Source organism: Colletotrichum navitas (assembly GCF_030913465.1).
Source record: "Colletotrichum navitas strain CBS 125086 chromosome Unknown LY79scaffold_30, whole genome shotgun sequence".
NCBI lineage: Eukaryota > Fungi > Ascomycota > Sordariomycetes > Glomerellales > Glomerellaceae > Colletotrichum > Colletotrichum navitas.
Genome location: NW_026850576.1, coordinates 171,717 through 193,675, shown reverse-complemented (window position 1 = coordinate 193,675; position 21,959 = coordinate 171,717). Strand labels below are relative to the sequence as shown.

General features: G+C 52.7%; 9 protein-coding genes across 9 annotated transcripts; 5 read left to right on the top strand and 4 right to left on the bottom strand.

The window, feature by feature from the left end:
• Window positions 1-1,090: 1,090 nt before the first annotated feature.
• On the top strand, window positions 1,091-3,206 carry LY79DRAFT_554274 (metallopeptidase family M24). The gene is made up of 2 exons (XM_060557846.1): window positions 1,091-1,631; window positions 1,800-3,206. The coding sequence occupies exons 1-2, from the start codon at window positions 1,436-1,438 to the stop codon at window positions 3,077-3,079; spliced, it is 1,476 nt and encodes a 491-aa protein (XP_060414069.1). The 5' UTR covers window positions 1,091-1,435; the 3' UTR covers window positions 3,080-3,206.
• Window positions 3,207-3,874: 668 nt separating this feature from the next.
• Window positions 3,875-5,504, bottom strand: LY79DRAFT_515578 (helix-loop-helix DNA-binding domain-containing protein; the record flags this gene model as incomplete). Its single annotated transcript, XM_060554729.1, has 3 exons — window positions 3,875-4,066; window positions 4,126-4,930; window positions 4,996-5,504. The coding sequence occupies 3 exons, from the start codon at window positions 5,502-5,504 to the stop codon at window positions 3,875-3,877; spliced, it is 1,506 nt and encodes a 501-aa protein (XP_060414068.1).
• Window positions 5,478-6,751, bottom strand: LY79DRAFT_214330 (uncharacterized protein). Its single transcript, XM_060551562.1, has 2 exons — window positions 6,115-6,751; window positions 5,478-5,916 (listed from the first exon to the last, which is right to left on the bottom strand). Exons 1-2 carry the CDS (start codon window positions 6,547-6,549, stop codon window positions 5,638-5,640), a joined length of 714 nt encoding a protein of 237 aa, XP_060414067.1. The 5' UTR covers window positions 6,550-6,751; the 3' UTR covers window positions 5,478-5,637.
• A 347-nt stretch (window positions 6,752-7,098) lies between these two features.
• Window positions 7,099-8,037, top strand: LY79DRAFT_579819 (uncharacterized protein; the record flags this gene model as incomplete). The annotated part of the gene is made up of 3 exons (XM_060560051.1): window positions 7,099-7,176; window positions 7,388-7,529; window positions 7,742-8,037. 3 exons carry the CDS (start codon window positions 7,099-7,101, stop codon window positions 8,035-8,037), a joined length of 516 nt encoding a protein of 171 aa, XP_060414066.1.
• A 2,791-nt stretch (window positions 8,038-10,828) lies between these two features.
• On the top strand, window positions 10,829-13,294 carry LY79DRAFT_214242 (uncharacterized protein). The gene is made up of 6 exons (XM_060551561.1): window positions 10,829-11,845; window positions 11,901-12,118; window positions 12,168-12,389; window positions 12,441-12,497; window positions 12,550-12,823; window positions 12,881-13,294. The coding sequence occupies exons 1-6, from the start codon at window positions 11,248-11,250 to the stop codon at window positions 13,051-13,053; spliced, it is 1,542 nt and encodes a 513-aa protein (XP_060414065.1). The 5' UTR covers window positions 10,829-11,247; the 3' UTR covers window positions 13,054-13,294.
• Window positions 13,295-13,343: 49 nt separating this feature from the next.
• Window positions 13,344-14,773, top strand: LY79DRAFT_554256 (carbon-nitrogen hydrolase). Its single transcript, XM_060557845.1, has 2 exons — window positions 13,344-13,580; window positions 13,744-14,773. The coding sequence occupies exons 1-2, from the start codon at window positions 13,536-13,538 to the stop codon at window positions 14,617-14,619; spliced, it is 921 nt and encodes a 306-aa protein (XP_060414064.1). The 5' UTR covers window positions 13,344-13,535; the 3' UTR covers window positions 14,620-14,773.
• Window positions 14,755-17,866, bottom strand: LY79DRAFT_214153 (Rap1 Myb domain-containing protein). Its single transcript, XM_060551560.1, has 4 exons — window positions 17,360-17,866; window positions 16,964-17,305; window positions 16,568-16,912; window positions 14,755-16,514 (listed from the first exon to the last, which is right to left on the bottom strand). Exons 1-4 carry the CDS (start codon window positions 17,477-17,479, stop codon window positions 14,895-14,897), a joined length of 2,427 nt encoding a protein of 808 aa, XP_060414063.1. The 5' UTR covers window positions 17,480-17,866; the 3' UTR covers window positions 14,755-14,894.
• A 391-nt stretch (window positions 17,867-18,257) lies between these two features.
• LY79DRAFT_214045 (DHHC zinc finger domain-containing protein) lies at window positions 18,258-19,892 on the top strand. The gene is made up of 3 exons (XM_060551559.1): window positions 18,258-18,468; window positions 18,548-18,701; window positions 18,766-19,892. Exons 1-3 carry the CDS (start codon window positions 18,380-18,382, stop codon window positions 19,735-19,737), a joined length of 1,215 nt encoding a protein of 404 aa, XP_060414062.1. The 5' UTR covers window positions 18,258-18,379; the 3' UTR covers window positions 19,738-19,892.
• A 308-nt stretch (window positions 19,893-20,200) lies between these two features.
• LY79DRAFT_590310 (activator of Hsp90 ATPase) lies at window positions 20,201-21,441 on the bottom strand (the record flags this gene model as incomplete). The annotated part of the gene is made up of 4 exons (XM_060561129.1): window positions 20,201-20,219; window positions 20,282-20,937; window positions 21,006-21,088; window positions 21,219-21,441. 4 exons carry the CDS (start codon window positions 21,439-21,441, stop codon window positions 20,201-20,203), a joined length of 981 nt encoding a protein of 326 aa, XP_060414061.1.
• Between the last annotated feature and the right edge of the window lie 518 nt (window positions 21,442-21,959).

Here is a 21,959-nt window from a genome sequence, read left to right as displayed (position 1 = left end):
GTGTGTGTGTGTGTGGTGGTGGTGGCACTGGTGGTGGTGTCGAGAGGGGTTGCTCTGTGGACGACGGGCACGCGACGTGGTAAGCTCGCACACGTCGCTCACGCGTACCAACAGAGACCGTGTCGAAGTCCTTACAAAGACATTGAAGAGCGCTGCGAGAGCTGAGAAATGTTACGGAACCACCGGAGCGAGGAAGTAGTGAGGGACGAAGAGGAGGATGTCGTCAGGAGTCGGTACGAGCAGCACCACGAGGTGTGTGGTTTGGTGTGGGCAGGTTTGGAAAGAGCTTTATTAACGAAGAGAATGGTTGATCGATGGATGTTGTGTGGTGCGTGGGAGAAGGTCCCCCCCGTCGATGGAGCCGAATGACCCAAGTCGCGCTTGACGGGTTTGGGAGGGGAACAACAGCGCTAATCCCAGTTGGACACGACCAAAAACACGCACGGGCCAGCCGCCTCTCCAGCAACCGGCCAAATTTTGCTTGGCCCAGCGCGTCTCACAGTGACCTGCGGCAGCGGTGGTACAGTGAAGGGTCACTGTAAATGGAGACCAACAACAACCCCAACCGAGCTGTTAGCCTGTAATAGGCGACGGCAGCCTGGAAATTGGATGGAGCCCTTGAGAGAAAATCCTGCTCCTTTCCAGGGACCCTGCTGGGTCCATTTCCCGGTGTGTTTACGCAATGGTTCGCTTCTAACGCAATGTTGTACTCTATGTATCCGTACTCCGTACAGTACCTATAATGTTATTTGCCTTATCTAATATGATGTGTTGGCTGGGTATTTGGGTCGGGGTCGAAGACATGAAAAGGACCATTTCGCACAACGTCGAATCCTTCCATAACCAACATCCATTCCATGGCACACATAAGTACGTGTCTCCCTCGGCCCCTTGACTTGATAATACCTACATAGCTATATTCGCTGAACCGAGTTACTTGCTTGACCAGCCCAAGTAGGTAGGTATCTAATGTACACACTGTACCTACATGGGTTGGTAGGGTGTGGGGTGCAACAAACCATGCGTGCTGCACGGATAGGAGAGCATGCAACAACACTTGCAGATGCAGAACCACAACTCTTCGTTAGATACATAAAACAACAATGATCCACATCGTCCTCGATCACAAATCTCATTCAACCAGCTCGACTCGTCATTGTGGCACGATAGCTGGAGGGGGAAAAAAGTGACTTCTAGGCCGTCTTGGTCTTCATCCTTCTCAATACTCACTCACTTCTCACTCCTCAGTCTAAGGGCAAGTCCGTATGCGCTTGGCCCAGTTATCGAGTCAGCCGCCTCGCAATTGCCAGTGCGCCCGTCGCACCTTTGCTGCAGGATACAGAGGAGATGACCTCATCCAAGTTGTAGTCCTCCACTTTCTCCGGCACCCTTCCTACCTTTCTACCCTTAGTCACCCATCATCATATATCCTGCCATGAGCGCTTCACGGCCGGTATGCCGCGCCCTTCGAGCTGCACAGAGAATACGCCCCTTGTCGGCGGCAGCGCCAAGGCGCCCGTCTTTCTTCACCAACCTTCACCTCCGGCGCTATTCCGCAGTCTCTGCCGCCGAGCTGCAGTTCGGGCAGCCGGTGCATGAGACTCACCCTCACATTCTTGAGGCCGGCGAGAGTCAGTAGCCATCCAGTCCATGTTGTAAATAAGCCCCGGTCATGCACTTCTCGATTGCCTCGTGAGCCGTGAGACAAGGAAGATGAAACGAAGATGGAAAACCCCCGAGGAGCAACATATGCCCAACAGGGGCTACGTCAAGCGAACTGTACTGACACTGTCACTTAGTCACACCCGGCGTCACGGCTCGGGAATACTGGGAACGTCGCGCCCGGCTTGCCGAGAAGCTTCCGGACAATGGCGTCGCCGTCCTCGTCGCCGCCGACCTCAAATATCGATCTGGCGCCGTCTTCTTCCCTTACCGCCAAGAATCCAACTTCCTCTACCTCACCGGCTGGAACGAGAGCGATTCAGTTGCCGTCATTCAGAAAACCGGCAAAGGCTTTGGTGACTTTATCTTTCACCTCTTCACGAAGCCAAAGGATCCCGTCGCTGAGCAGTGGATGGGGCCCCGCAACGGTGTCCAGGCCGCTGTCGACATATTCAACGCCGACAAGGCCGCCGACATCGCCAAGATCGACCGTCACCTGCCTGAGATCCTCAAGGGTGCCAGTCGCGTCTATGCCGACATCGAGAAACCGCGACAGGGCGAGCAGGAAGGCAAGCTCTGGCAGTTGATGAAGGCCGACAAGTCCTGGTTTCCCTCGGCTAAGCTGCCTCTGTACCCCCTCGTCAACTCTCTGAGAGCCATCAAGTCCCCGGCCGAGGTCACCAATATGCGCCGCGCCGGCCAGATCTCGGGCCGCGTCATCACCGACGCCATGCGGAGATCGTGGACCCGAGAGAAGGACCTACATGCTTTCCTCGACTACCGCTTCACTGCCGACGGCTGCGATGGCCCGGCCTACGTCCCCGTCGTCGCTGGCGGCCAGAACGGCCTCTGCATTCACTACGTTGTAAATAACAACGTCCTCCGCGACGGCGAGATGGTCCTCGTCGACGCCGGCGGCGAGTACGGTACCTACATCACCGATATTTCCCGTACCTGGCCCGTGAACGGCAAGTTCACGCCGGCTCAGAGAGACCTCTATGAAGCTGTGCTCACGGTCCAGCGCTCTAGCATCTCGCTGTGCCGGGAGAACGCCAACCTCTCTCTAGACGACATCCATGACCACACCTCGGCAGGACTGCTCGAGCAGCTCAAGGGCCTGGGCTTCGACATAACGACACGAGACATAGACGTCTTATTTCCCCACCACGTCGGTCACTATGTCGGCTTGGATGTCCACGATGTGCCGGGCTACGGCAGAAGGACTCCCTTAAAGAAGGGTCACTGCGTGACTATTGAGCCAGGAATCTATGTCCCAGACACGGACCGGTGGCCGGAACACTTCCGGGGCCTCGGCGTACGGATCGAGGACAGCATCTGTGTGGATGAGGACTCGCCGTACATCCTTACCACAGAGGCTGTTAAGGAGATCGCCGATATTGAGGCTCTGAGAGACTGAAAAGGGCAATGTACAACACTTGAAACCTGTAAAACAATGTATTCATTGCTGTGACATTAAGGTACAATGCCAGATTCAGTACTGACCATCAGTCAATTTTATAAGAGAATATAAGGATTTCTAGATTGACAGAACGCCGCCAGGTATTTCCGTAAATAAATCACCATCGGTAAGACATAGCCAAGCTATTTGCAAAGTTGTTCTCACTTGGCTGAGACTCTCAGTCCATAGCACCATCCAAACACAAGGAACCAGGGATCCTGAACTGCTTGAAGCTCGGACACCGAAAGTGGAAGTTCGTCAAGCACGTTCCTAGTATGGAACGGGTCGGCCCGTTCGTGTCACAGGCTGACCTTGCTTGTCATCTGGTGTTCATTTGGAAACTTGGCTTCTATGCGGAATATAGCCGGCGACCGGGTGTCAAGTATAAAGAAATGGATCAAGTGGCGGTGGATACGATAGATGACCGCCTCTACTAGTTGTCTCGGAGGCATTTCAGGTATCAGTACGGTATCGCAGATGCCTCATCAATGTTATTTATTACGAGTAAAATTCGGCAGGCAGGCGACAAGTGAGCTATGGCAACTTCCCAGGAATCGTTGCGAACCAATAGTACGGGATCAACATGCAAAAGTGTATCGCAGGTCTGAGGGTCTGTGATTATGTATGTATGCATGCCTGCTCATTCCTCATGACTGGCTGCAATGGTATATTTTGGGGCAAATCGCAGCCCATGACAATGTAATATGTACATTCGCAATCGTAATGCGTAAATGTGGCAAGAGGAGAGAGATATCAACAAAAGCCTCTTGGGTCAAAGAGGGTTCTGCTATAGTTCGGCATTGGGAAAGGTTGCCGCGCCTGTGCGCTCAAGAGCTGCTCAAAGGCTTGTAGGCGCCTCGCGAGTTCCTGGTGCTCGCGCATAATGGCCTTATTCCTTCTTTCCAGGTAATGAATATATTCTGTGGCTTTCGTGAGGACAGTACCCTGCGACGTTCTGTAAGTAAACATCCAACGAATCGCTTGGAGCGGTTGCAAGTCCTCACCTTGCTGACTTTAGGGCCACGCGATTGGCCATCTGCCTCGGCATCTTCGCCCCCTTCCTCAGGTATTGACCTGAGTGACGGGACCGCGTCGCGCAGCTCTGAAATTCTGTCTTTCAGATTGGTACGATATTTCCTCTCAATGTCATTATGTGCTGTTCGGTCGCCCGTCTTCGATTTGTCTCTAGACTTTTCAGATGTGCCAGTAGCATTGGTGTTGGTTCGCGATACCTGCGGCCGTTGCGGCTGAGCCTCCTCCTTTACAGTGTCCTTTTCTTTTTGTTTGCCTTTTTCAAGAGCCGACTGTTTGGGGCCTTTGGTGTCGTTCAGATTCCCTGTAGCCATGTTCGCGTCGAAGTTTTCCAGGCTCGCAAACTCGGGTCCCAGATCAGCTCCAAGACCAAAGCCCAGACCAGAACCTAGACCGGTTGCTGATAATCGGCCACCAGTATTGAGGGCTATTGCCAGAAGCCGTCGCTGTTCAGGGTCAAGCATGGGCGCGCCCATGCTACCCAAGCCGCCCATTCCGAAAAGAGGGTTCATCCTCAGCCCGGGTGCTGGCTTTTCCCAACTCAGGGGCGTTGAGTATAGGCCCTCCCTGGGAGGTACCTCCTGGGGTGGTTGAGAATCAATCTTGCCAAGTTGCTCGCCGAGATTCATCGATTCGAAGAAATCGTCATCATCAGACAGGGCATTATCGAGGGCGGTGTCATCCATAAAGTCTTCTGGCTTAAATACAGGGTTGGTGTATAATCCCGTACCCAGGCCAGGTGTCGTAGACATTGGATTCAGACGGTTTGCGGCTGGTCTAGTGACTGTCAGTCCGTTGACCCTACCGTGGTAAGTTTGAGTAGGTACGGTAGTAAAGATTACCTTAGTCGGTAGTTAGGAGTGGGATTGCTACGCCTCGAAAAGTCAATCTCAAAGCTACCACCAAGCTTCTGTTCCTCGTCATCATCGAATTGGATCCAGTAGTCGACCGACTCTAGCGCAGCAGCTTCAGAATCGACCTTGATGCGCTTGCGCGCATGGCCATCTCTCCGCCGCGAGTCCTGGCCCAGGGCAGGCCTGTTCGGCAGGCTGTTCCTGGGTTGGCCATGGCTGAACTGCATCTGAGCTGGCATGGAGCCCAAGCCGAAGTTCGTGCTACCGGGAGATGTCTGGGCAAAAGATGGCAGCGATGTGGAAGGGCCATTAGACGCTGACTCGGAGTTTGCTTGATCACCCGCTAGGGAGTCCCAAAGAGACTTATTGGGTGCATTTCTGGCGGCACCTGTAGCGGATGACTCGGCGGATGACTCGGCGGATTGTTCGGCGGGGTTAGTGGCCTGATTATTGGGGACGGCAAAGTAGTCGAGGTTCCTGAGGAAGTTGGAGTCCATCACCAAGCCAGCATTTCGGCCCCCGAATTATCGGCGGTCGTCGATCCAGAAATCAGTATGTGAACTGTAGAGTGGGTGTAGAGCGGCCCGGCGGCTTGCTGATTGTTTCTGAGAACAGGAACGCTCAGATCTCTTATGCTGCTTCTCGATCGGGAGACGAGTTTGACCGTTTAAGGTGGCCAGTCGTACCACCTCGCGTCGTACTACCAGGCGGTGCCGAGCAAGCTCGCGCTGTCATCCAGTGGCAACGGACGTCAATGAAGAGAAGGATACTGCAGCAGTGGCCAGCGTCGGCAGGGGTAGCTGGGGAGGCAGGATGCAGTGAAGAGCAAAAAGGCTGCTCGCACCTGTACCGTAAATGGTGTCGGTCGCAAACGGCGGGCAGTGCGACGATGGCGGCGGGCGTCAGGTGCTTGGCTTGTTGAAATCAGCTGAGGTTTGGAAGACTTGAGAGTCGGTCGAAGACGAGGGTTGACGGCCAAGACGAATCAAAGGTAGACAGAGGGCAGAAGCACGGAGACGTCGACAAGCATGGGGAAGGGTAATAAAAGAGTTAAGGGTTGGGCAGGACTTTGTGGAGGTAGGGACGAGAATGACTGGTTGTCCATACCTTAAGTTTCCGGCCAGGGACGTGTGGAAGGCGGCAAGAGGTTCGCTGAGCGGAAGTAGAGAAGCCAAGGAGGTGCGGGTGGGGGTTAGCAACGGCGACAACAGGCAGAAAAGTGTGCAGATCGCGAATTGCCGCAAAAAGGCGCTGGAGAGGAAGGTCGACAGCGGAAAGTCGACTGATGTTCAAAGAAGGTGAGTGACCCTCGCCGGTTTCCACGATATGGACGGGAGAGGGAGGGGGGTGGGTGATGATGACTCGGGCCAGGACGGCCGAAAGGAGAAGAGTAAAAGGCTGCGGAGAGGGAAGAAAAAAGGGTGCAGAGAGTCGCCAATTGGACGCGAAAGAATGATTGAGGATGGGAAGGAATGGCCTGACATGGAATTTGCCAGTGGCCGGGGGACACTGACTGAGCGTGTCAAAAACCGACCACTTCATCTTGACAATCGTATGATGGACAAGGCTGCTGGAGGAGAGTCGTGCGATGTGCACCAACTCCCGCGACAGGCCCGTTTCATTGGGTGTCTGTCGATCCAGCCCCGCTGGACTCCACCCCGGTTGTCAGCCTTGCAGCATGGCCCGAGCATTGCCCCCAGAATAGACTTCCCGCGCCGTTAGGGTCCGCCTTGGTAATACTGCTTGCTTTTCTCCGTTAGCGGCTCGGACCCATATTGCCTTCAGCATTGGTCCTTGGGGGTCGACGCACACGACACGTTCCATTCTACCTGCTGTATCTAATAGTACCTAGAACAGGCAAACACGCAAGCCACCATCGCGCGGACAGGTGAACAGGCAGGACAGTCATGGCCCCAAGGGTATTGTACTGCATAGTGTAGTTACCTGCCGGCCTGTTGCCTCTTGGCTGCAAGGGACTCGACTTCATTCGCCCGCATGCGACGCCCTCAAAAAGAAGGCCCCTCTCCTTTTTTGCCACCGGGGTGGCATCGGAATAAGAGACGTCATCGCACGAGAAAACCCAATAAGAGAATGGCCAGCCTCCAGTCGCCAGGTGCTGCCGCCTCTCTCCATTCCGGCATCTCTCGCCATTCTATGCCCCCACTTCCCGTAAGTTGGAGGAGGCAATTGTCTCGTTGCTGGCTGCAACCCACGTGGGATATCCAAGATAGGTAGAAGGTAGACAGACACCAGCCAAGTAAGACATCCTTGGTGCCCGGTCGCGCCGTTGGGTAAACAACGTGCGAAGACGTTGCGTCGCGAGCTCTCTCTCTCCTTCTCCCTTGCATACCGGGTGTCTTCTACACCTCGTGCTCACCAGTCGCTTTGCTTTCAAGACCGTTTGCTCTCTTTCCGATCACATGCTACTTCTGACGAAAGGTTGCGTCTCATTTCCTACGCGTCCCCTGATGTGTGGTCGGTTCTGCAACTGCAACAAAGCACTTACCGAGCAAGCGCTTCAAGTAAGTGGTTTGGGAAACAACAATCTCCAAGCGGTGCAACTTCCGACAAAGGTCGAAAGGAAACATCGTACCCCATTCGGCACCAGTGCTTTCCCTCCCGGTAGGTCAGAGGTTTTAAGTACGAGTACTCTCCCACTTGTTCAGAATATGGGACCGTCACATCATCATTCATCGATTTGTTCCCTACTCAAAACCAAAAGAATCTCCTCTAGCCATCATGAAGCTTGTCAACATCATCACCGTTGTCCTGGCCCCAATGTCAGCCAAGGCCGTCTCTCAAAAGCCCGTCCACACTCCGAACCCACACGTCGAGCCAATGTGGTCCAATTGCATCAAATTTCACCAGTCTCTGCCCAACGACACTTGCCAAACTCTTGCCGACAAGAACGGCCTCGATCTCGCTGAGTTTATTGCCTTGAATCGCGGCGTAGGGGGGCTGAGTGGCTGCTCCAGGGGAAACGTGATTACAGGCTACTGGTACTGCGTCAAGCCGAACGTTTGGGAATAAGTACAAGGTATCGAGAAGTCCTGATCCTGAGATTGGGGAAATTTCACCTTGAGGATGGAAGAGCTTTACTTTAGGCAAAAATTTAGTTAACGAGTCAGCGATTTGCACCGATTCAAGAACGCCTGGAACTAAATTCTGCAAGTAGCAAAGCTAGTTCAACAATCAACTTCGACAGGCCTCGTCTTCTTTCTCGCAAACAGATTTTTTTCCTTTCTCGAATCGTTATAGAGGCATTGATATGGAACAATGCCATGTTAGAATGTGGGATTCTTATTGACGTCGAGGGTTTGGATCAGCCGCTCGATTGGCGCAGTCAGTACAAAGCCCGGGCCAGGAGATTACATCGTGCTTGGGTTTGGGTCCTTTGCATCCTTTGCCCATACCAGAACACCACTCGATATTGTGGAAGCCTGTGTGGCCGCATTCGAACTGCTTGTCAATCTGCTTGCACATGATTTTGGAAATCACAGCTCGCATTTCCAAGTCTCACTCTCTCGTCTCTTCTCGTGACCAGTATTTGCTTTCAGTACACGTCAGCGGCTTTTGGTCGTGTCAAGACCACTTCTTTACCTACGGCATTGAGCCCACAGAGAGATCCATACAGTTAATACCTGAGCACCAATACCCTCAACTGTGTGATTGCCCGTGACTCGGTTCTTCCCAAGGCTTCAGAAGCCTTTGAACGGATTGACTCTGTTCTCCGCCTTCTCAGCCGGTCTGCTTCGGACTGGGAGGTCTTAGACTGTCTAATAACAGCAGGAAGCGTGGACGGAAAAAGCAGCTTGCCTCGGACCTCAAGGCATCGAAGCTGCTATAGAGTATCCCATAAGAGTCTATGGTAGAGGAGAACAGATAATGTTGGCATCAAAGACGAACAGGTAGGTATAGATAGGCAGAATGATTATTTTGGGGAGATTTTGAGTCTTAACGAAGCCCGAGCAAAGTTCGCTGGTGGTGTAGGGTTGAAAGGAGACCAACACCTCCCCTTCTTATGCAAACGATGAAATAAGACATTGAGCAATGTACAACAGATACCATGTACCCCGTAGTCCGAGCCTTTCGGGCGCCCTGCCGCATTCCGCGGTACTGGAGACTGCAGCCATCCCTGAACAGAGGCGCAGGTAGCCATTAATGACAGCAGGCCGTTGGAGATATCATATCTCAGCAACTGCAGAGTGATTTTAACACCTTGAATGGCGCCAAGATTGAAATGGTGGCACTAGTGGACATTGTGACGGGAAGACAGGGGGGTCGGCCCCTCCCCCCTCAGGATTTGGACCGCATTTGTTTCTTCTCGTCAGACTCTCTCTTTCACCTGGAATTTTCCATCATGAAAGACCAACCGACGCCACTTCGGCGGACGGCCTCGTGGTTTCACTTCTCCTCCATCATGTAGACTATCAAGCGGCTTCGGCATTGGACTGCCCGGCTGCTTGCAGAGGAACATTATACGCAAGAAGAGGTGTAAGATGAAGGGTATGGGGGGTGGTTTTGGCGCAGATATTGGTAAGAGGATCAGGGCAGTGACGAAGTCCGTAGGGAGTGATGTCAAAATGTGGGGGCTAGTGTGGTGCTATTCATTGTTTAAAGACCCTAGATCCCTGCTGACACCTATGGGGCAAATCCCCGCCTAGTCCTATCACATCACATACTTGACGGGTAGTACTGGTTTTGACAGATGATCTCCCTCATGGTGCCAAATGTCAAGCATCTCGGTTCAGAGTGCTATGGGAGTTCCCTTTTCAGCCGCAACCATGGCAGAGATGGATGTGAGCCAACCCCTCCCCCCCTGGTAAGCTTACTGAAGTGAGACATGAGGGGCAGGATCCAACGTTGAATACTTCCGGGTACAGAAGTCTGTGGTCGTCAAGTCTTTTCGAGCGACAAGGCCACTGTGAGCGCCTGCACAAATGGGCTGATACTGTTGGTCCTTTTCGCTGACACCTTTTCCAGACGCACGTTGCACGCACATGTTGTTCGTACAACAGTAGTCTGCCATCCCATACTCGAGGTCCCCGCCCGAGTGGAGGGCAACGATGCTCGTTTCGCTGCAGGATCGTCAGAGTCCAGCCCGGCTGTGACGAGACCTGGAAGGATCCATCCGCATTGAGGTTCTTGTATGACATCTTTCGGGTTTGTCATCGAGGCGCCAGAGCTTCTAGCGGCTGGGTGCATTTCTGGCCGTCACTCCTGCGCGTTGGTTGGATCCCTTAGTTTCTAAGCAGTTGTTTTCAGGCAGCAACTGATGAGAAACATGACGGCTTTTGCCTAGGTGCCATATTGTAAATGGTTCAACAACCTTGGACGCCCAATCCCGAAAAGGGGCTTGGGTCCCCTTACCGAATCTTCAAGGGTATATGCGTTTTCCAATAGTGTGTGGGGGTGAAACCGATCACTCTTGAGAGTATTTCTCTCAAAAGGAGGTGAATAGCAAGTTGCATCCCTCATGCCCTTTCTGTGTTTTACTGATACTTAATTCCATGTTTAACTTGAGTTGAGATCGAAGAAGAGGTATGCGTATGAAACTCGATGAGTGACTTCCTCATATTCCTCATATTGAACTACGGTTACCGGCAAACGAGTGAGTTGATTGCCTCGACGCAGCGTCGATACACCAACATGGCATTACCACTCCTAAACAATTCAATCGGAAATTTACGTCGGCAACTTGGGTTTACGAGACATTCTATACTATCACCATCTGCTGTATATTCTCTTCTCTACATAGGGTTGCACCTGGTCTACACGGCGTCGTGATGTCCCCTCCTCTTCAACCACTCTCTGAGAGGGCACCTTCCCATCCAAGCGAATACATACCCCACATACTACACCTGCCGCTTTCATTTTCCTTCTCAGATGGACATGAATCTCGTTATGGAAGGAACGTTTCATGATTTGTACCGCACAATACCTAGTGTACCCACCTGGGTACCTTAAAGTAGGTAGGTAGCTATACGGAAACTAGTACCGTCCTTTAACACCTGCCCCTCTCGTCGACGGCCACTGCCGTCGACCTTGGCTTGTCAACATCATCATCTACCTAGTTATCCACCTCTCATCCTCCCTCACGCTTCTACGGATCACATACGAACCCTTCTCACCCCAGAACCTACGAGAAATACCTCGGACTCGATAGTTCGCTGGCCCCCTACTGTGGTCAAGGCACAGCTTCACTTGCACCAACCACAGCGCCCGCTCCACTCTTGGGATATGATGTGTCGAAGTGTTCTCCTGATCCTCCTAGGATCGTTGATGACGCTGTCCTGTATCGAAAACGTCGGCGCGTTTTCATGGGGCGGTAATGGGGGGCGTTCGACCTTGCTCCAAGCATCGGAAGAGCGCATCGTGAACCCCTCAATTTCAACCCAGGACAAGTCACGCTTACCGAACGTCTACGCCGTTGCCATGCAGGAGCTTCAAGAGCTGGAGTCCGAACCTTTGTGCCATCGTATCGCTGCCAGCCTACTGGTCAACAACTGTCAGCTACTCGACGGCAAGGACGATGCTACCATTCTCACTGATAGCGGCAGACAAGTTCGCGATTTTGTAGACTCTTACGCCGCTAGTCTCGCCATTTGTGACCTTGAAAGAGGTAGTTTTGCCATTCCCTCGAGCTGCGCGCCATTTCGAGAGCGCTCTTTGGTAAATATACCCGACTCGAGCATTCCACGCCTTCACGCCTCCCCTCAACAAATCGACTCCTGTCTTTCGGGACTGGCTAAGTCAGACTCCGCATGGAACACTTGGGTCAGCTATCGTCACAAGGCTTTGAGATTCTGTGAAGCTGCTCGTGCGGATAACGAGAAAGGTACGCATGCCCCCATCCCGGACATTGAGATTGACGTTCACCATGTTCTATCTAGCCCAGAGCATTCGCCTCCACCAGCGACTTACAGAAGTTCTTTCTAAACTTTCCGAAGGAGTTGAACAAGAACTCGAGGCTCATCTTAGAACCATCAATATCCGAGCGACTGAGGCAACCGATCATCTACGGCACATGATTCCAGACATCGAACAGCTACGACATAACCTTCAGGATTTGGACCGGACAATTTCCGAGGATATGATTCAGATATCTCAGGTCAGTAACGTGCGATATAGTCCATACACATATCTAACTCGCGAGGTAGGAGTCAAAATCTATGATGAGAGACGGTCTTGAAGATGCTCAGAACCTACGTCAGCTGCTGGGCGTTCTTCTCAGAACGGTTATGAGCAACAATGCCGAAGTTGCGGCATCTCAAGAAATGGCGCTGGCAACTATCAGAGAGCACGCTAACTCCGAGTTTTCTGTTGTCATGTCTACGATTGCAACAGCTGCAGCGTCTTCCGCTTCTCTTCGGAGTTTGATGGTTGGCGCATTCAATCCTCTGAGATCGCACACTAAGCTGATCATGATTCAGGAGCTCTCACATGTTCGAGTGGTCGAGCTAGCTGATCGCCAAGAACACCTCGAGAAGGTGAGTAACATCACTTGAGTTTACTCATAGATTCTTAATTAACTTTTCACAGGGAATGATGAGACTACTAGACATCACCGAAGAACTCTCGTCGAGGTACGAGTCGCATACAGAGAAACTAGGCATGGCCCAGCAAATATCGGCCGATCTTCTTGAAACACTGGATGATATGGCGATGTCGACATCAGGGTTCCGTAACTCTCTAGGTCACGGAGCCAGCTGGATAAGCTGGATGCCATATGTCATCTGCCCAGCTGCATCTTTGCTCATGGGTTCGTACGGTCTTCCGCCGTCTGCGATCCGCAACATCGGGCTCATTGTGCTAGGTGAGCTGGAAGGCGCCATCCGTTTTATCGTCTTGAATGCTGATTTTCCTGCCAAAGGCGAAATGGCTGGCTTCGTTATATCTCACGCTCAAAACTTCACGTTGGGCGTTCTCAAGATCTCTCGGCCTGAGCTCCCCCCCTTCATCGACAAAAACACCACAATTGCTTTCCGTCCGGCAGAAAATGATATACTACACAGCCTACCGCTGAATATGCGCAAAACCAGCTGATTAAGGCCGCTGAGGGACGTTTACCGACCAACTATCATCAAAATATCTACACATCGAAATACTTACACGGTAATGACAACTGGTCTCGGGGATATTGACTTTGGCGTTCTTCATTGGCCGGTTTGCTAGACACTTTGCTCTTCATTTTCGAAATCAGACTGATGATGGGTTGTTTAACGAGAGGTGCCGAGGTGGCGGGATTGCAGCAGTAGGTAGAAGCGATGGGGTCGCCTCTGACATCATTTCTCGCAATATGGACTTCGCAAATCGCGCATTCGGGGTACATCGGTCAACTGACATCTTCTTCTATTCTTTTGCGACCACTAATACCAATGTATGCCAAGCTGCGGGGAATTACATGAACACTGCCACTCTTCATAGCCAGAACCTGACCTGCAACGAAACTTTGCTGTTGTCTCCGAACCATCTAACTGCCTTGAAGCTACGAAATTGCCTCCAAGACCAGACGAAGGATAGCGGCGATGGCGGATAGGTTCAAGATCGCACTCATACAAATGCATCCCAAGGTCAGCGAGCCCAAGACCACACCAAACAAAGACGCCCAAGCCGGGTTTAGCTCCCGCGTTCCTCTTTCATGCGCGCCTTGATCGTCAACCTGATTCACGCAGGACCCACGGCAACGCCAGGATACGGAACGGCCATAGAATAGTGTTCTAACAAGCATCACAGGTCGTCGCACCAGAAGACAACTTCGCCAAAGCAGAGTCGTACATTCGTTCAGCTGCTTCCCAAGGCTGCTCGCTTGCAGTCCTGCCCGAGTACCATCTCACGTCATGGGTCCCCGACCATCCCAAGTTTGTGCCGAGCTGCGCGCAATCCGGGGTCTACCTGGAGAAGTACCAGGCGCTGGCCAGAAATCTAGGTATCTCCATCGTACCGGGGACCATCATTGAACTCGACGGCGAAGAGGGCGACGACGACCTCAATCTCCTCAACGTCGCGTACTTCATCGGCCCGGACGGTGGCGTGCTAGGGCAGTATACTAAGAAGAACCTGTGGCACAACGAACGGCTGCACCTCACCAAGGGCCCGGAGCCGCACGGTGCCTTTGAAACGCCGCTGGGAAGGGCGGGGATGCTGGTGTGCTGGGACCTGGCGTTCCCTGAAGCGTTTCGGGAGCTCGTCCGTGACGGGGCGCGGGTAATCGTGTGCCCCGCCTTCTGGCTCGCTGACGAGTATAAGCGCGAGGACGGGGACGAGGGCGCACAGGTGGTGAACCGGGACTCGGAGAAGGTGTTTCTGGAGAACGTGATGGTGGCAAGGGCGTTTGAGAACACAGCCGCCGTGGTCCTTGTCAACGCGGGCGGGCCCGTGGGCGGGGGCGGGGTGGAAGTCCGAGAGAGCGGTGCGCGGGTGCGGTACTGTGGTGTTAGTCAGGTCGCGATGCCACTCATCGGGCCGCAGGGAAAGTTAGGCGCCGAGGAGGCGATGGAGGTCGTCGAGGTTGATCTTGGGCTGTTGGACGTTGCCGAGGGGGCGTACAAGGTGAGAGAGGATATGAAGAAGGAAGGGTGGCATTATGGATATTCCATCGTCAAGGAGTGAACAATAGGATGAGGATTATACACAGTTGGGAAGAAGTAGATAAAGAAAGGGAAGAGGAAGGGGGGGCTCCAAACAAGTGGAACAGAAACGAATGGATGGACAACAGGACACGAGATAGAAACATGTTGGCAAATAATGACGGTTCATAACGGATGGTCATTTATTACGGAAGCCCGCGTATCGGTGGCATGTATTGTTCTTCAAGGGAGCCAAGCCCCAGTCAAGAAAAAAAGAAAGAAAAAAGAGATTACCATATAACGGCATCCTCTGTCAGCTCACTGGGAGCTCTGAGCGACTTCATCCAGGTACGCCAAAAACTCTCTCCTCCGCTGGATCCGCTCTTGCGTGTGTTTCTTCACGAGATAATCCCAGTATTTTTGCAGCTTCGCCCGATGACGCCCAGCCTCCAAATTCCCGTCATCAACCCGTCGGAGCCGCCTATCATCGTTAGTCGTCCAGACCCCCTGCCAGTTGTTAGGCAGCTCCTTGTGCTTCTTGAGATGCTTGAGCAGATCTGTGGCTAGTGGAGTGCAGAGTGAAGTGGCCTTAAGCGCAGTAATGATATCCTTGCGCGCGTAGCCAAACGTGTCGAAGCGCTCAATCAAGTCCTCAAGCTCGGCAGTCTTATCTAACGAATCTTGAGAATCGGGGATGGCACGCTCTTTCCGTTCTTTGGGGGCTACTTCGATGGTCTCGGCGGGCAACCCTCGTGCGGTAGATGAGATTGTAGCCGGTTCCCTCTCAACCCCCTTACCCTTGTCCTTGAACGACAGAGGCATGGGTGTCACGAATTCCACAGCGTCTACCTCGCCAAGAAGCTGCTGTGACGGTGAAATGTCAAACTCGGCACTGCCTTGTGTTTCTTGTCTAGGGACATCTTCGAAGGCAAAGTCTTGAGTCTCTGGTTCGAAGCGACGAGCTCTCCTAGAAGGGGACTGCTCAACCTGTCCTTCCATATCTACGTCTTCCTCACCATGAATTACCCTGGGTCCCTGTCCGGCGCTGAGCGAGGGGCTGGGGCCAATGTTCCCAAAACTTGCGATACCTAACCTCTCGTCAGGAGTGGAAGGGATTTCATCATCTGAGGCAAAACGCTGTCTCTTTTTTCTACCATTTGGAGTTGATGGTGTACCGAGAGGATTCATGGCGATAGCCAGTCTTTTCTTGGAGGTGCTTAGAGTAGCATCTGATTGCATGTCTTGAGGTTTCGACAGGATTCCTAGGTCAAGCTCGTCCTTTTCTGACTGAGATGTTTCGTCGTCATCTTCGGATTCCGCATCGGGCTCGTCCAACACGCCACTGGCGGCAAATTCGAAGACATAGTCTGTGTAGTACTGCTGTAATGGCTGGGCAGCCTCGCTCTGCAGGCCTAGAGATTTCGCGGCTGCTTCCCAATCGATTTCAACACCTCCTTGCAGGTACTGGTCCCTGACGACTTGCCAAAGAAGATATGTGTCGATGGGTTGCCCATTGATTTTGGGATTGATGCCAAGGTCCAATTCGTTGATTCCGGAACCGGCGGCACCTTTCAACCTTCTAAACTCCCAGAATCCCTTCAGATGATCGAAGAAGAATTCTCTCGAGATACCTTGGGATGCTACGCCATCGCCTTGTGTCTCTGGCGTCTGAGTGCTGTAATCTTCTTCTGCTGTAGGCCGTGAGACTAGGGGCGCAACAGGCCCCGACGTCTTGGTGATGGGAAGAGTATCGAGTTGCCTGGCCTGTTCATTTTGTCGACTTAATTGACCGCTGCAGGCGGTGTCTTGCTTAAGCGTGTGGTTATTCATGGACAGCTCCTTAGGTAAAGGATTCTTTCCCTCAAAATCTTCATCTAGCAATGGTTTCAAAATGTCTGTCCAATGCTTTCTCCAGGCAACCAAAGAGTGGCTGGTATTCTGTCGCGTGTCAGCTCGGTGTTCATGTTCACCAAGGAAGAAGTGCAACGTACTCTGTCTGCGAATGCCTGGAAAAAGCGGGTAGTGAGTGGAGGGCCATGCTCCCTGGCCGCCTGTATAAGTTCATCATCTTCAGCCTTGGTGAACTTGTTTCTCTTCGAGGGAGTCAGTTCTGGTTTGGCTTCAGCCCGCGGTGTCTCCGCTGCCGGCAGTTGCGCAACAGCTGGTGCAACAGGGGCGAGCGATCGTCTCCTTCCTGCTTGAGCTATTTCGGGGAATGGTGTTGAATGCTGGATATCAGGAGCGGAAGCGACCAAGCTGTCAAGTGCCGCTTGAGACAACTTGGAGACCTTCTTCACCCAGCGATCTCTCCAAGACTGCCTAGTATGGCGATTGTTCTTTTATACATCAGTGGCCCGCTAGAGTATACTTCTGAAGGAGAAACCCACCATCTCCTCAAGTGTTTTATATACTTCATTGCCGCTTCTCTTGTTTATTGGGTGCGAGAGCACCCATTTGGCAAGTATCGCATCGTCGGCTGCAGTGAATGGAGTGCGGGTTCCCTTGAGTGGCGCCGACAACGCGGGAGAACGAGAAGACCCGACCAGACGCGAAGTGATAGGCGACTGGTGAATCAAATACTTATCAGTCTCCTGTATAGCACCGTTATCGACGGAATCCTTGATAAATTTCCAATGAAGTGACGTGGACGGATATTCTGGCCTGGGATGATCGGCGATGATTATGTCCGCCTTATTAGTATCCGTCTTGACGATCTTGCCGCCGTTTTGCTATTAACGTAAGCCTAGAATTTCACCGTGTAAGGAGCGCGGGCGCAGACGTACTGTGATTAGATCCAGGATGGTCTTCCTATCGGGAACGCGCTGGAAAACATAGAAACTAGTCTCCTTGAAGAGCACACCTCGGGCACCGGGCACCCCGCTGTATGTGGTTGCTGCTGACATTCTGTGAGATCAACTATATTCTGGAAGGGATACCAAGCGGGTGGTCTCGGTAGATTCAATCTGTCCAGTCCTGAAGATGCCTTGCGTGTCGCTGATTGTGGGCTCACACAAGCGGTTGAGATGATAGAGAGTTTGCGTGTACCGGGGCAGACACCGAGAGGTATGAACTGCAGGCGCCAGGTGGGGAAGCACGTATTGGTGTATTTTTTAAACGTGACGAGGGGATTCGCAGAGAGGTTGCGCTTATCAGCGAGGTCGGATTTCCCAACTAGGCGAACATGAATATGGGACCAGACGACGACCACTCTTGCGTTTGATGCAAGGAAAATGGATGTTGTTGTTTGGCTCAAGCCTGATAGACAGATCTGCAGATGACTCTTTGTCTCGTGCAACCTTGTTACACTGATGCAGTGACGCGCAGCTTCCTGTCTGCGTCGCGTGATCACGTGTGGACAAAGAATTCATGCACCTAGAGGACATAACTCTATAAAGGCTATATGGCCTTCCTCCAACGAAACGCCACGACCTCTACTGGCCGATACAACAATCAATGCTCTGGCACATTTGATGACATCGCTCTCAATGAACCTTCGTCGTACCGAGTGCTTCAAGCCTTCTCATCGGTCAATCAGCCCATGTCTGACAAAAAAGTATAGTGAGACCAGCCGGTGTTCTTGTAGCTCCAAGATCATTGGGACGCGGTGGGCCTTGGCTGACACCTCAGGTTTTATCCACTCACTACCGCCGCTAACTTGAGCTTCTTACTGCACTGCCCGCTTCAGCCGATCTAAAACTCGAGCCTGACGAGACACCTTTAGACAAACGCTTGTCTCCTTCACCGTTTCCTCTCCAATAAACTATGATTCACGAGAAGTGATAGTAGCTTGAAACTCAGTCATCATGGGAACTTTAAGGAATGCGGCTCTCTTTGTGTTGGGCATCTCTTTCATGGTCTTTGTCGCCTTCTTCGGCCGGCTACCGGCTTTAAGGTTCGTAACCTCACCCAGTTCGTCGGGAGTTGGACCTACCGTATATAGCTTGAAAGATTTATTTGCTAACCACCAGCAGGCACACACCTATCGCAACGCTGCATAGAGTCATGTGGATCCGTATCCCGGACGGCTTCCTAGCTGTAGACAGACTTCTGACTGGAGGAAGGTTCTCAACCTCCATGATGCGCTTCGGCAACTACATGATGTATGACCGGCATCCCACTGTGGTCGTAAGTGGCTGGATAAGAGAACAAATACCGTGCCCTCGTTGTTCAGACGAGCTGACATCCGCAGATCTTCTTCCTTCTCATCCTTTCCGTGTCGGAATACTTATACCTACCTGGCGCCTGGCCCCAGCTCTCTAGCTTCCACAAAGTCACCGGTTCCATCGCCGTTGTGCTTCCATACCTCTTTCTCTACCTCTCCGTCACGGCCGACCCGGGCTACATCACACCCGCGAACCACGCATACTACATGTCCCTCTATCCTTACGACTACTCCATCTTCTTCCCTGGCCAGATGTGTAGCACCTGTAACCTCATCAAGCCGCCCCGCTCCAAGCACTGCAGCATCTGCAAGCGCTGCGTCGCCAAGCTTGACCACCATTGTATATTTATCAACGGCTGTGTAGGCTACCAAAACCAACACTACTTCGTTCTGCTCTTGCTGTCCACGGCCGTTCTCACCTCGTATGGTGCTCTACTCGGCTTCTCCCTGCTGGCTGGCAAGATTGGCTCGCAGTATCCAACGTGGTCGTTCTGGCCACCAAAGGGCATGGAGGTCAAAGAGTACCTGCTCATCTGGAGCTGGGCCCTGCAAGACAGTGTCGGTATGGGCGCCGTCACTCTGCTCGCTGCCATGACGTCGCCCTTGGTCTGGGGGTTACTAAGCTACACTGTCTGGCTGATCTACTGCGGCACCACCACCAACGAATCGCTGAAGTGGTCGGACTGGAAGGCCGAGATGGACGATGGCTGTGCTTTCAAGCGCAGCATGTCCGCGAATCGTGTAAAGGACACGCGTTTCGAGCCAAAGCGGACGCGCTGGCCTCTAGAGGCTGTGCAGGTACTGGCGAGGACCGACGACGGGATGCCTCCCCCCGATCACGGGCCGGGTGCGGGTGAATGGGAGCGGGTCTGGAATCTGAAAGATGTTGAAAACCTGTACGACCTGGGTCTATGGGATAACTTGGCAGACATTTTCGTCTCCAACTACGACTTCAATGTCAAGCGCGATCAGCCACCCGTGGAGAATCCCGGACGATAGAGGCACGCATCTAAATCTTGACCCTTGTAGCCACATCACTCGATCCAAAGATATTTGTTGTAATAGTGTTTAATGTAACATATCCGCCTTGGTCAATGGCGTGCTGATGGCGTTATGCACCGAATGTTTGTTTTAGCCCCTCTTTCATTGTTTAAATTTGACCAGGTCAGACATACAGGAAACAATCAGATAGGGCTTCGCACGAGGGATATGGTTTTGGCGTTTATCTTCGTTTCATTTTAACATGTCTCATCTAGTTCGTACCTGCTGGGCCCAAGGATTCTCAGACGCCCAGCTGCTCAGGATTTGATGAGCCAACCTCGAGAATCTACTGATTATGCTATCGTTTCTTGCACTGCCCGTCCAACGTGGCCGACTACCGAAAGCTTCACGCTTCCTTGTGAACTTATTCGACAGCCGTCGAGTACCCTGAAAAGCCTGTTCTTGCTCAGAAAGTGTGCGTTCAGAGGATGGTGCCGAAACTGGGGAAAGTGTCAGTACATTGGATTCACAGCATGTGTACAGCTTCGAAACAAGAACATACCCAAAGGTGCGCTTGATGCTGTTGACGTAGTATTCCTGCCAGTTGCGCTTGGTCGCCTCCTCCTCGCCAACGGGGACCCCGTCCCAGTTGACGCGCATCAGCGTAACATGGTCAACGTCATTCTGATCGAACTCAATGCTGAGCTTGGAGAAGTGACCCTCGGGCCACTGCTTCAGGCGCCAGCTCTGGGCAATCTTCTTCGGGGGGTCAAGCTCGAGGTACTCGCCAGTGACGTTTCCATCAAACAGCTCAAACTTTGCGCCCTTGATGGCGCCCTGGAAGACCTTGGGAGGTGCACGGGTGAAGGCGGCGATGCGTGCGGGGTCGACGAAGGTCTGGTAGGCCTCCTCGGCGGTAGTGCGGAATTCGGCTGTGTCGGTGAGGGTCGTGGTGTTGACGACCTTGCCGCTGCCGGTCTTGACACTCGTCGAAGTGGAGGTCGACTTTGCGGATGAGGCTGGAGGGTGATACTTGGGCGTGGAGAAGCCGCTCGAAGGGTTGGAGCCGGGAGCATGCTGGATATCCTTACCATGCTCGGCGATCAAAGCTGCAGGAAGCTTGATGAACTCCTGGCGCAGTTGAGGTAGAAGCTTGGAGCGAACCAGGTCCTTGACAGGCTGCTTCTCCTTGGCATCTGAGTAAATGTCGATGTCGAACTGTTGAGGCGGAGATCTTCAGTAAAACGGGGTCTATGGAACGGCAGAGATTTCACACTTGGACCCACCACAAAGTCGTTTTCCTCAGTATCGTGGGCGACCTCAGGAATGGTGATGGTGCCCGAGACCTCAGTCTCGTCAGAGGTGGTGCCTACGCTACGTTAGCGAGGCCCCAATCGACTACTTCACACAAAACGATACGATGGCAGACAGAGGTTTGGCGTTGTTGGACGAGGTATTATGGGATAAAACACATGTGTTTGCATTCAAGTATGACCTACCGGTGTATTCTAAGACGAGCTTAACATCATAAATGGTGATGACCTTGCCCTTCCTCTGGCTAACGTCGACGTCGCCATCCATGCTCACAACCTTGCTAATCTTTGCCGTGACACCGCCATCGGCAGACTCGACCTTGGTCAAGCTCTCCTCAAGATACTGTTTGGCCCAGGCCGAGGCATCCTTGTTGACCCAGTGCCAGTTGTTGGGGTTATGGAGGACCATCTTGTCGGCGGTGACTCGGTTTCTGATTTCAGGCTGCGAGGTAGGAAAACGGGTGGCTGTAGGGTCCGAACGGCGGGTTAGCAAAGAAGGAGACGAAATGTGACGGTGAGGTGTTGTAGGAGGTTGATTGGTGTCCCGGATCAGTGGTTGGTCAAAAGACCGCAGCGTTTTTCATCAAAGATGGGAGTACAAATCACTCTATGACTGGTGCCAGCTGGCGTATCATCATGTTGGGAGGGAAGGCGTGGGTAAATAAAAGGAGACGGGGAATAGGGGATGCTGTCCTTACCTCAGTGCGGATTGGCGCGTTGGGGTGTCATGTCCAGAAGCGTTTGCGCATGGAAAGAAAGAGAAGAAGGAATTAAATCTGAGCGTGGGACCTTCTTTTGAAAGAAAGCTCTAGAATTCTGACGGTCCTCAGCTGGCGGGCGGTAAATTTTCGGCCGTTTGGTTTGCCCGCTCTTGCGGCATGCTGCCTCCCCCACCTTTAGCTCCATTGCTGCCACAGTCAGTACAGC